The sequence below is a fragment of the Brassica napus genome, chromosome A2 (assembly GCF_020379485.1).
Source record: "Brassica napus cultivar Da-Ae chromosome A2, Da-Ae, whole genome shotgun sequence".
In the NCBI taxonomy this organism is placed as follows: Eukaryota; Viridiplantae; Streptophyta; class Magnoliopsida; order Brassicales; family Brassicaceae; genus Brassica; species Brassica napus.
Window position 1 is genome coordinate 21,855,429 of NC_063435.1, and position 13,212 is coordinate 21,868,640.

General features: G+C 35.4%; 2 protein-coding genes across 2 annotated transcripts; both read right to left on the bottom strand.

The window, feature by feature from the left end:
* Positions 1-5,441: 5,441 nt before the first annotated feature.
* On the bottom strand, positions 5,442-7,388 carry LOC106400009. The gene is made up of 6 exons (XM_013840433.3): positions 7,044-7,388; positions 6,839-6,950; positions 6,665-6,763; positions 6,437-6,523; positions 6,245-6,358; positions 5,442-6,149 (listed from the first exon to the last, which is right to left on the bottom strand). Exons 1-6 carry the CDS (start codon positions 7,062-7,064, stop codon positions 5,791-5,793), a joined length of 792 nt encoding a protein of 263 aa, XP_013695887.2. The 5' UTR covers positions 7,065-7,388; the 3' UTR covers positions 5,442-5,790.
* A 1,550-nt stretch (positions 7,389-8,938) lies between these two features.
* LOC106400025 (syntaxin-22) lies at positions 8,939-10,885 on the bottom strand. The gene is made up of 7 exons (XM_013840444.3): positions 10,567-10,885; positions 10,378-10,471; positions 10,144-10,283; positions 9,703-9,765; positions 9,485-9,642; positions 9,304-9,404; positions 8,939-9,223 (listed from the first exon to the last, which is right to left on the bottom strand). Exons 1-7 carry the CDS (start codon positions 10,746-10,748, stop codon positions 9,158-9,160), a joined length of 804 nt encoding a protein of 267 aa, XP_013695898.1. The 5' UTR covers positions 10,749-10,885; the 3' UTR covers positions 8,939-9,157.
* Positions 10,886-13,212: the final 2,327 nt, after the last annotated feature.

Here is a 13,212-nt window from a genome sequence, read left to right on the forward strand (position 1 = left end):
ATTTTATTATTTAATTTTTTTTCTGGATTTAAAGTTCAATTTTACCATTCACATTTCACAATTTACATTTAAATACTAATGGATTTCAAGTCTTGATATTTTTTTAGTAGATGTCATAACTATTAACTTGTTACAATATTGTTATATAGTCTGAATTACTTTTTGATATTTTGTATGTTAAATGATAATAAAAAAATAAAAAATTTAAGTGTTTTCTAAATATTCTTAAAACATAAAATATGTATTATATTTTAATAGCTAATATATTATTATTTAATTAAATTAATTAATTTATTAACTTAAGGTTCTGTAACCTGGTCAGTCTTCTAGTTCAGTTTCCATGACGGATTTCAAAACATTGGTTTTATTGTATTAGTCCGAACTTTACGACTATCAAGTATACCTAAGTTATAATTCGGCATTGGTATTTGTTAAACTAACACATTCATTAAGCTACAATAATAAACTAATCATTAGTCTGAGAAACACTTCACATACACTTATCTGCAATGTAAAATTTAATTAAAAAAAAATGTTCCACAAAAATTCCTCATAAGATTTATAATACTCTTAATCATCTAGAGAATCAATTTTATGGATTCTCTTATTCTACAATATAAGTGGATGGTAATGTAGTATCTGAAACTTAGAAAAAAAATATTATAGATCTTTATAAATAAACATGAACATGAATGAACTCAAATTTCTAGACGAAAAACAAAAAAAGCAGCTAACTTATAATATACAAAACTGGTGAATTTGATTTGTGAAAACAGTTTGAATCAGAGAAGAAGTGGTAGGCTAATACATGTATTTTACAATATAGAAACAATATAGAGAAGAATACAATAGAAGGAGATGAAGAAGACCCATCGGAGGCAACTGACTGACGTGGATTTGAGCTTTCGACCATGAAACAAAAGTTGCTGTGAATAAAATAAATTTACAAAATTTAGTTGGGAGTGACCCACCAAACGTGAGACCCATCAAAGGTTTTGTGACCCAACCAAAAAGTGGACCATTATGATAGTTAACTAATGATGAAATGATGACGATACAGCATGTCGGTCTTATGAGCTCTCTCCCTTTCTTCACATTACAGGCCGCACCGAACCTAAGAAGTCAGGCTTCGACCGTGTTGGCACAACAACCAGCTTTCAAGTCAGAGAACATAAGGTTCAAGGTGGCCATTGATGGTGTGTGGGTTTGAAAGGCACTGTAATGATGAGTAGCAGGAGGCTTGTTCAGGGAGGAATTTGCAGTTGCAACAGCTAATCAGTACACTTCATCTTTGTTAAGCGTTTCAATGAGACAATCAGACAACTGCACATACTCTTAACCTGAAACGGGTATGTAGGCGTAACATCTAAAGGACACTCCTACAATATATCATAACTTTATCAGACAATGAAACATAGATCATGTCGAGGTTAAAAGGAAGAAGCACATATCCAAACAATCTCTTGTATGTCTTGACATCAATCTATAGTGTTGTGATACTTCTTCAGCATCACCCGCATACATACTCAAATGCTGAGTAAACGCCTGGGGAAAAGACAGAAATAAACAAAATCAAACCTAAGTGGGCAACTTATAAAGAGCCTGAAGCATATTCCCAGTGAACCTTCAAGCTTCAAAATGGCTCGGAGGAATCAAAAAGATGTATTTCTTTGAATAGCATATACTTGCCTAAACCAAGTATTTTTCTTTTATCATTCCTACGGCAGTTCCACCTAGGCCAAGAGCTCAAACAATATCTGGAATAATAAAATAAATAGCATTGATCCAAAACGAAAATGATGACATCTCTAGACTAAAATTAAGTAAAACTGACCTGTTGACCACTGTTTATTATTGGAGCAAATTATAGTTCTCTACAATGACTGAGCTGTCTCATAACTCATAATTATTTCTCTTCCTTTATATATGCATGACATTGATGTTGTTTTTCTTCTTGGTTTCTCTTGTGCTAGGATGATTGGAAGGGATGTCAGGGGTGAAAATGGCTGCTGGAGAGGATCAGATGCAAGGATCTTACTTCTCACGGAAGGGCTCTCATAATTGTTAGTGTGGTCATATCAAGAACAACTCGAGTTGCTGAGATCAGCTTCTCCTTATCCACTTTGCTACGGCAGCCTACCACATACCGAGGACCGCTACTAGCTTTGACAATCATTATGAGGACACAAGAACAAAACATTCAATGAGCAATAATCTCACAGAAGCAAAATAGGGTTATTAGCTAGAGAGAGAGAGAGAGAGAGAGAGAGAGAGAGAGAGAGAGAGAGAGAGAAAGGTTACATCTTTCATTATCGAGAGGTCGAAGGACTTCTCCAATGATCTGACCAACAATTTGGAGAGACTTGAGATCATCTTCAGTTTTGTTGAATTCCTTTTTAGATCCTCACAAGTTATCCCTAGTTGCAAGACCACAAATCCCTCTTTGTTGTTAATCATCGTTCAAAGAGCTGAGACAATACCAAACTTTAGAATCGAGAGCTTAAAGCAAGCAAATCTATACTATTAAAAGGGAAGGAGTCCCAAAAAATCTACTTATGAAAGGTTGTTGGACATACTCACTAGACTTAACTATTTTTTTGGTCTCACCCTATATTTCTCTAATTATACAATAATCAATTACCTTATATTTCTCTAACTATAAAATAATCAATGTTCTAATTTATTACTCAACTTACTATGATACACCAAAGATTTATACATCAATATTATTAATTGAGAATCATTGCTATATTTTGCCCCTATTTTTCCTTGAAATGTTACTTTTGTGCCACTATACCTATTTAAAAAAAACAGATTATTTTATAACTAATTTAATAATCATACAACTCACGATCGTTTTTTAACAACATCAGTTACTATAAAAATATTTGGATTTATTGGTAATTAAAATCTGAACAATATCATATTTTTAATTCATATTAAATGTTTTATGACCCAAACTAACATAAAAACATGATGTAAGTACGGTTAACAGAAAGTTAAAAACATGATACCATTCGACGGTCAAAACATATTAACTTCCAATTACGATTAGAAAAATACTTCACAATACAACAAAAAGCTTAATTATATTTCAAAATTATAGCTTTTTCTTTGAAAACCTTCTTAGGTTATTTTTGTGATGAAAATCTTTTACAACTGAGTTTATTAGGGAAAAGGGTTTTGTATAAATATTTTCTCAGGAAATTATAGCATTTTTAGAATGTTTTTTATGTTTAAATAAAATAGATTATATATTGTTAACATTTATAGTTAACTCAACTATACTCAACTTAATAATAATTTTATATCTAAAACTCGAAAATTTAATCTTAAAATAGTCATTATAAAGCCTATAAACTAAAATGTATAACATAAAAACAATGTAGTTTATTCAATTTTATATCTTAGTAAAATTTATATGAGAAATTAAATCAAATTTTGAAAAATATTATCATGTTATTTTAGATTTTTACCATGTCCTCTGGTATAGATTCACGAGTTAATAGGGGTTTTAGATTTTAAAGGATTTTAAATAATGGATTTTTATTAAATTGAAACTAGATTATATATGGTGACTGCGTTTACTGGTTTGACTGTGGATACCACTTATTGGTTTTGGTTCCTTTGGAAAATTAGACTGAATGTTGAGGACTTATTAAGATATTTTTTAAAATATTTGAAAAAATGTTTGAGTAATTTGTTTTTATTGGATAATTCAGCTTATAAATAGTATATTTAAGATATTTGGTTATTTAGAAATTACATATAATTAATATTTGTAGGTATATAATTTGTATTTTAAAAATTCAGGTAACTATTTATCTTGGTTCTAGAGATATATAATATGTTCGGTTATTTATAAATTTTGGTTCAGGTTTGGTTTCATTTTTTCAATTTGGTATGGGTTGTTCCGAATAATATGACCAAACTTATAAACTATCTTATATAAAAATTTATATTAAAAATTATTAAATTCAAAAAATAAATCCGCGCTTTCTAAGCGCGGGTCAAAATCTAGTTTCAATTAAATCCGATGCCCCCAGATTGAGACGTCAAGGAGACCTAGATTCAACGCAAATCAAACCCTTTTCGAACTAAAGTACATATTCTATAGAAGGATGCAATTGAATCTGGGCAAATTCGAATAGGGCGGAGTAGACTATTCGAACCTGTTCGAACTCGGGACTCGAGCTATTTTGAGTTTTTTCCGATAATCGGCCACTGCAGCGGTACGACGTCTAGCTCTTTTGAGTTTTTTTGAGATCTTTGTAATGCAATGTGTTGTATGGAGGTCGTATATAGTTGTTCGATGAAAGCTGTTGGATTGCAGAAGTCGGAGCGATGATCTTGAAGGCGAAGAGACGGAGACAACTCAGAAGCAGTGTATTTAGAAAGAGGTTCGGGCTCGTTAAAAATGGGCCAATCTATCTCGATTAACAAAAGAATGACATGGCAATTTAGAAACATTTGATTGGTTGATTTTTTAAGATGAGGTGGACATGCTCCATGCTTTCTATATCTTGCTTTTAGTATTGTAGATTCAATTTATAATGATGAGAGACTATATTGCTTAGGTCATGCGCAGTGAAAGCTCTTCCACCATCTTTCAGCAAATATAAAAATATAAAAAATTCGAAAGGAAGAAAGAAAAAGTAAAAAAGAGAAGAGAAGAATCGATTCGCGATGAAGATACTTTTGAGTCGTTAATTCTACAGTTATCTTTTTATTAGTGGTTCAAATGACTTTGAAAAGCAGAAAAAAATAAAATAATATTTTTGAAAAACTGAAGTTTTTTTTACCAATACAGATGGCCTTATAGAGGCCTTATAGAGCACCCGCAGTGGAAGAGTACCTCATGAAATCTCTGACATTTATAATAATAAAAAAAATTAATAAAGCAAGTGAGAGTGTCAAATGGGAAGAAACGTCTGGTCGCAGAGAGACTTTGCCAAGTCCATCATAGATTTATATGCTACATGTTACTTTATGAATGGTTCTACATATTATTGGTTTTAATTTTAATTACACGATAAAACTATATTAATATTAAACTCATCGGGTACTCCACTGAGAAATTGAACCACTAATGATGCTGGTAGGGGTGGGCGTTCGGGTACCTATTCGGGTTTGGTTCGGGTCTATTCGGATTTTGGGTTTTCGGGTTCAAAGATTTCAGCTCCATTCGGGTATTTCTAAATTTCGGTTCGGATCTTTACGGATTCGGTTCGGGTTCGGATAACCCATTTAAATTATTTTAAAATTTTAAAAACTCATTATATATTTTAAATTTCTCAAAATATAAACAAAACTATATATTACATATAAATTTGAATAGCATATGCCAAAGTACCTAAAATTAACATATAAATTGGTTTGGTTTGAATATTTAGATTGAGAATCAATAGATATTTTAAGTATTGTTGGTGTTTTAAGTATACTGTAGCTATTTTAGACATGTACTTTTCACTATTTGTATATATTTATAAGTATTTCGGTTCTGGGACCAACAGTTTGAATGGATACATGTATTTTTGAACTTGTTACATGTTTATCTCTTCTCCACAGTTTCGGTTCTGGGACCAACAACAACACAAAGCCTGGAGAGAGAGGCCAAGCAAAAAAAAACAGATAATAAAATGTTCCCAATGTTTTTCTTTAACAGCGTAGCTAGTACCTAGTAGTAGTGTCTAGGATGACAATAAGAAAGTAATGTGTCTTTGCAATATGTTCTGTTAATCAATAACTATGCTTACGTGAGAACTTTTCCATGCGTTTTTTGTGGCAGATCTAATCCTGAAGCTTCTCTGCTTCTCCATCGTTACCTTCCTCGTTCTCCTGCAGCTTCTCTGCTTCTTCATTGTCACCTCTCTCATTCTCCTGCAGCTTCTCTGCTTCTTCATCGCCAGCTCTCTCATTCTCACGCGGCTTCTCTGCTTCATTATCGTCACCTTCCTCTTTCTTCTGCAGCTTCTCTGCTTCTTCATTTTTACCTCTCTCTTCTGCCTCTCCAACTCGCTGTCTCTTGGAGGATCGCGCAGCAGAAAGATGTGGTCCAAATCCATGTCCATCGGTCAAGAGTTTGAGCATTTGGTCTGTATTACTCTGAATCTGACCCAAAGTACTCAAAAGCTGCTGCCAAAAGTCGTCTGTAAAAAGAAGCCAACACATATAACGTTTGAGATTCAAGAAAAGGCACAAAAAGAGAAACAGAGAGGAAAGCTGAGAGTATTTGTTTAATCACTGGGATAAGCTGGCTGCTGCTGGGAGGCTTGAAGGTTTTGGTTCTCTAGAGCATTAGGATAAGAAGAAGCTTCTTGTGGTGATGCATCCGGGACATTTATAGCAGTCAACAACGCTAAAAGAAGCAAAGACAATGTGTCAACAAACAGTTTTTTGAGTGAGAAAATCAAAGAACAAGGACACGTTTAGTTACGGCGACAATAAGGAGATAGACGGTATTCTTTCTTAGTCCCACGCACTTTACGTCTCCTTGCGGAAGTTACCTCTGGTGGTGAAGAAGCTACGCAACAATCACAAGAGAATTAAGAAAAAATAAGCTCTGTTTCTATTTGATGACTATAAACCAGTCAAAAAAAAAAGATTCTTAATCAAAAAACGAAACTTGTGCGACAAGAAAAGATAAGGGTTTCTATCTGCGTACGTTTCGCAACGCGCTTAGGGATTCTTGCATTGCGCTCACGCATCCTTGCATTGTACGCTATGAACAAATCTGGATTCGTCCTTTCAAGATGATCCCAAACTAGACAATCAAATCAAAGAATCTCGAATCATTGATGAAGGTTACCCATTAATGCTTTGGTGACATGGAGTTTACCTCGGTTGGTATCTTGAATTGGGATTTGGTGGACTTCCTCTACATATCTCTCAGTCTCATCCTTGGTCAGGTTGTTTTCAATGCATTCCTCTACTATCGCACGATACTGAAACTGAGCAAATAAAGAAGAAAGAGTTTGCTTTAATCAATCGTCGTAACGGATTCATGAACCTTGAAAGAGATTCACTGGTCGATCAAATCTTACGTAATCAGGAAGACCGTCCATTCTCTGAAACTTTCACAGGTCGAAGACTCGATCTGAAAGGGGGTTCTTGGAGAAGAAAGAAAGAAAGAAAGAGAGAGAGTCTGAGAAACAGCAAGTGAAACTATTAATATTGAGACTTGAGAGATAAGGAGGGAGCGCGAAATTAGTTTCCTCGTTTTGATTGATTGTTTATGGATCTTTTTAATTTTAATCTGTTATTTTGGGCTTTTTCTATTCTCCGGCTCACTTGTTTTTTATTGGGCTGACACATAGACCTACCGTAAACAGCAAGAAAACGTTTATCTTCGGCAAAATCAAATGGTGGAAGCAGAGAAAATCATCGATGAAGTGAGGTTACTTGCTTCTTCTTCTTCTTCTTCTTAATTCCTCTCTGAGCAAAACACCTGAACGCTTCTCTAAGAAGAAGAAACCAAACGTCAAAAACACATGCTCTTGCAAGCAATCCCTGATCGTCATATATGAAGCTGACACACACAAGCCACATGTCATTACATTATCTCGCTGAAGCGTTTGAAATCACCAGTTGATACCATTATAATAAATATTAACTACATGCTATGCTCTAATGGGAACATTGGTTTTTGTTTTGAAACCCTACATGGACCCGTTGTTGAACCAGTAAACCATGTGATCCAGAAAAAAATTGGTTGAGTTTTTGTGAAAATTCCAATATTTAGAAACCCGCAAAAACCTGCGAAAACTTTTGCAACTTCTAGATCCTTGCATTGTGCTGTATCCGGGTGAAGTCTCACAGGCACACAAAATGGACTCGTCACAAAGCTAAGAACTTTCCAAGAGAACATGTTTAAAGGGACGTTTCGTAAGTGAACCCATAGCAAGATGGATTCCTCTGTTTTTCCTTCTTCAACAAACGGCTTCCATTGCGTCATGACGACTGGAAACCCGGCGAGATTCCATATTCCTCGGCGGAAAACCCTGTTTTGTGTAGCTTGGTCTGTGATTCTGAACTTCATTGTTGTTGAGTTCATCTCATACACTTCAATCATCTGAGACTTATCACCAAGGGTCCAGATTTTTAAAGGATCAGATGGGATGACTGAACAAAATCATACTTTAAATAAGAAAAAGAAGAAAAAAAACAAAATATTTCTCGTGAGATAATTTTTCTTTTGTAAAAAAATTAAGTATTTGGGGTCGGGTGTAAGTTGAGAGCTTGTAAAATTATCAGGTTGATGATAAAAGATTTGTAGTAGATTCGGAGACGTATGCAACATTGACCGCACTCTCTTAACCATTTTATGTGTGTCTTTCCGATCCCATAAATTCTGGTTTACCACAAATTTGACCGTGCATTTCCTAACAAGTTTTCCTTTTCCTAATTGCCTTTGCAATTTGACTAACAGACACTAATGTAGAATAATTTAATTAAGTTATTGAAATAAAAATCATTTTAAATAAATAATACCAAAGATCTCTTAACAAATATGTAAAATTTACAAAAAAAAATAATTAATTATATTTTACTGACAAGTTTATTCAAAATGCTCTTTTATAATATTTTCATATTATATATGTTAAACGAACTATTTTTACTTAACCTTATTGTCAATATTTTAGAATCCATTCTCTAAAAAATTGATTGGATGGTTACTTTAAATTTTTTAGCTAATAAAAATATTAATAATAAAATTCATTATTTTGAAAAGAGTAAAAATAAAATTAGTATATTGGTTAGGTCTTAAGAGTTCATGAACTAGTAAATTGATAGAGAATACAAAGCTGAAACTTGTAAGAATTCAAAGCAGTCATGAATCAGCTTTTGGTCTTCGTTGTAATTTTGTTTCCTCTCAAATATCAATACCATTCGGGCAAATTGTAAACCGGTTCACAACCAATCTCTTGCATGGTAGGAGAACGCACAAGCAACAGACTTTTAATCATCTCCAACACAGTTTGCACAACAAAACCACGCACGCACGCACTATATTACAACCGAACCAAACTAAACGAATACAAAACCCAACTTCTACGTTTTGTCTGCAAATTACGTTATATACCAAGTTTAAATTCCACTCATTGATGCTTTAAGATCGATGAACACATTAGATAAAACTTGTTCTTGGTTTCCAAAATCAAGCTGCGAGTACGATTATCACGATCAGGAGTACAATGCCAAATATCACCAAGAGCAAGCATGTCTGCGTGTAAACAAGTTCAAGACCATTAGAGTGTGGCCTAAACCCATCCCTAAGGTTCCTAAAGTGTTGGATGTTCTTACCAGAGATGAGTTTGATCTTTGTGTTTTTGCGGCCTGTGCGAGCTGAGATCTTCCCTGTGAAGTTGCAGCTCGAGAGTTATCAATGTGAGTTCCAATATCATCTACGCGAAAAACAAGAAAGTGAGCTCTAACTGTAAATATTTTGGGTATGTTCTTATCGAGTTTATATAGACTCCTTTACCTATCATGACTCCTTGATCGTTAACCAGAACCGCAAGATCTTTGAATATTTCGTTAACCTCACCAATCTGAGTATGGATTTCTTGTATCCCTTGCTCTCTTTCTTCGATCACAGCCTCATTGAATGCAATCTCGTTGTCTAACAACACAAGCTCCTGCCTGCAAACAAGAGGAAGATAAGTTGCAACAGAAAGAGATGTTCTGGTATCACCAACCAACCTTTTTGACTCCATAACTTGTGCCCTCTGTTCCGAGATCTTATCTGCTTCACCCGCTGAGTAGCTACATATGAAGCAAAGACAGATAAGAAAACACGATTTATTAAAACCATAACTCATAACACTTGTAACTCTAACGATCGACATAGAAATCACCAAGAACAACATAAACCTTCTTCATCATCGTCTATGATAACAACTTTTTAACTATACAGAAGAACGAATTGAAAGGAGTAAAACCAGACAAACAGTTGACAAAGTCAAACCTTTTGCTTCATATAATCAAGAACAACCTAGATGGAAGAGAAAATAGAGGGCTCTCTAAAGGAGGGAGTATACCAGACAAAACAGTTAACAAAGTTGATGCTTTTGATCATGATATCATCACATTCAAATTCTACTTATTGATTCAGAACTTGAGCTTAACATAGCACCTAGTTACCTAGTTGTTTGAGCAGAAGGAGGCACCAAAGGAGCATAAGCAGTTTCTCGTTCAGCAGCAGTTTGCTGAGCTTTCTGAAACTCTTTCAACACAGCTTGAAAGTCCTTTGCAAGCTTAGCATCTGCTATCTTCTTACTTGGCTACACATTTTGACAAACACTAACTCTAACAACAAAACTACTACTTGATAAGATTCACATAAAATCAAAAAAGAGGAAAGATTAAAACTTTTACATTGACACCAGTTTGATGATCAGTTTCACTAGCTTCCTTAAGTTTAGCTGACGTGTCCTTCACAAGCTGCCCTATGTGCAACCGTGTCTTGTGCCTATACCCCAAAATCAACAATTCAATTTCAATTTCAATTTCAATTTCCACAAATCAATTCGATTAAATTTGAATTTTAAAAGTTATTGTTATTACAGCTTATCACGGAGCTCGGGCGTGTCTCTGGGAGTACCGAGCGTGTTAACGAGCCGCTGAAACGTGGAAACTCCGGTATTGATCTGGAATATTCCCGAAGCCACGGCTTGCGTCGAATCTTGCCGGCCACCATTGGTCTTCCTTGATCTTCCTCTTCCAGCTTCCAAATCTTGGAAACTCATCTCTCAGCGAATCGTTCTCAGAGCTCCTCTCTACGATAAATTGGGATGGTCAAGGCGTGAATCGTGGAAACAGAGAGACGGAAATTGAAAAGGTATTTTTTTAAATCAGTTTTTGTTTTTCGTTTCTGATCCTTTTATTTCTATTTATTTACTAATCTCTCGCTTTTTATTATAGGCAGTGACCAACCTGGTTTACATACCTTTTTCTCTGTTCTTAGCTGCTCTGTTATGAAGACTAGATCATTCATGTGGTTTGGTTCGATAAAGTTTTGTTTTTAATCTGTTTACTTGAACTTTTAGTCAAAATATAATATGATAGATGTTTATTTTTTTTTTTTTTGACAGCAAACATTCACAGACTCATATTGACTCTGTAAACCAAGGTGGTAACTCTGCATCCATATGTAAGACGAAAGACGATTGTTTCCGAGCACTGCGTGCTAAGCTATCTGCCTTAAGGTTCGCCGTCCTAGGAACATGAATGATTTCTGAGTTGAGGAAACTTCTTCTGAGAAGCTTAATGTCTTCCAGGTAGCTTTTAAATGCTGGCCATTCTTCTGGTTCCGAAACCATCTTCACCAATTGAGAACAATCCGTTGCAAACGTAACCTGAAATTGTCTTAAATTTTTCATACATTCCATTGCCCATATTAATGCCTCCATCTCCGAATGAAGAGGGGAGAGACATGCCCGTACATTTCTTGCCCCTAACAATCCATCAAAACCCGGGAGAGTGCTAAACCAGCCTTGCCCTGAATACAGGTCCTTATCCTTCCATGAACCATCTGTGAAACACCATCTTCCTGCATTCGCCTGGATGGGTCTGGTCTGTACTTCCTGTACCAAACTTTGATTCCTTAATAACTGCACTTCAGCCCAAAGTGTTGATTCTAATTCCGCTAACTTAAGAGTGTCCCTCGGATCAATATCAATATTGCTAAACACTTTGTTATTCCGACTTTTCCAGATGTACCATATTATCCATGCAAACTGATGGTCCTCCATTTTTGGGTTAACTCTCCAAAAGAGATGATCCATATTGGCGAAAAAAGAGCTCATAGGAAAGAAATTCGGATTCGATGGTATCTTTGATAGCGCCCAAACTTGTCGTGCTGGAGGACATTCAAAGAACACATGGTTAATTGATTCCTCCTGATCCCCACACCGTACACAACATGTGTCTCCTTGTATTCCTCTTGCCTTTAAATTTTTCATAACCGCTATACAACCTGAAAGTAACTGTCATAAGAAATGCTTTATCTTTGGAGGACATCTTACTTTCCAGCAGTAGGCTTTAAGTATATCCACTGTTGGTCCATAAAATTCCGGTGGTTTTTCCTTGTCTGGATAGACTCGTTCCACTTGATACCCAGATTGTACAGTATATTTTCCGTTGTTAGTGAAATGCCATCCATTCCTATCTTCCATCTGATTCCTACTTAAATGAATACTTTCAATAATTTTGACATCCTCAGGATCCACCAAAGTCCTAATTACCGATAAATTCCATGTTCGGGATTCCGAATTAATGAGAGAATCCACTGTGAGATCCGGGTAACTGTGATGAAGGTTTTTGTTTGCTGGTCTCGGGCGAGTGGATGGGATCCATGGGTCATTCCATACAGAAATAGATGACCCTGTTCCCACCCTTTTAATTAGTCCTTTACAAACCAGAGATCTAGCAGAGGTAATACTCCTCCAGCCATATGATGGGGAGTATGATCGGATCGGTTCCAGGGGTGAAGCATTCCTGTAGTACCGTCCTTTGAAAACTTGAGAGAAAAGAGTATTCGGCTTCTCGATCAGCCGCCACAATTGCTTGCCAAGCATCGCCGTATTAAAGTCTGTAAGATCTTTAAACCCTAATCCGCCATTATCTTTAGGAACACATAATTTATCCCATGATTTCCAATGCATGCCTTTTGTACTTCCTCCTGGGCTCCACCAAAACTGAGCTACTGCACTCGTTAGCTTCTTCACTGTAGCTTTTGGTAATCGATAAACAGACATCACATGGTTTGGTAAAGCCGTAACTACCGATTTAATAATGACCTCTTTTCCTCCTTTAGTAAAGAATCTAAAAGTCCATCCATTAACTCTGTTGTTTAATCTATCTTGTACGAAACCAAACACTTGTACCTTAGATCCTCCGAGACTTTCCGGCAATCCCAAATAAGATCCCATTCCTCCAAGGTTCTGAATTCCGAGAATATCTCTTAATTCCTGACGACTGGATTCTTCAATCTTATGCCCAAATTGAATAGAGGATTTCTAAAAATTAATTTGTTTGCCCTGAGACAATCTCATATTCCTTTAGGATCCTGAGAATAGTTTGACACTCTTCTTTATTTGCTCTACAAAAGAAAAGACTATCATCCGCAAACAACAAATGAGATATTGCCGGACAAGCTCTTGCTACCTTCATACCCGTTAATTGTTCCAGTCGCTCCGCCTTCTTTATATT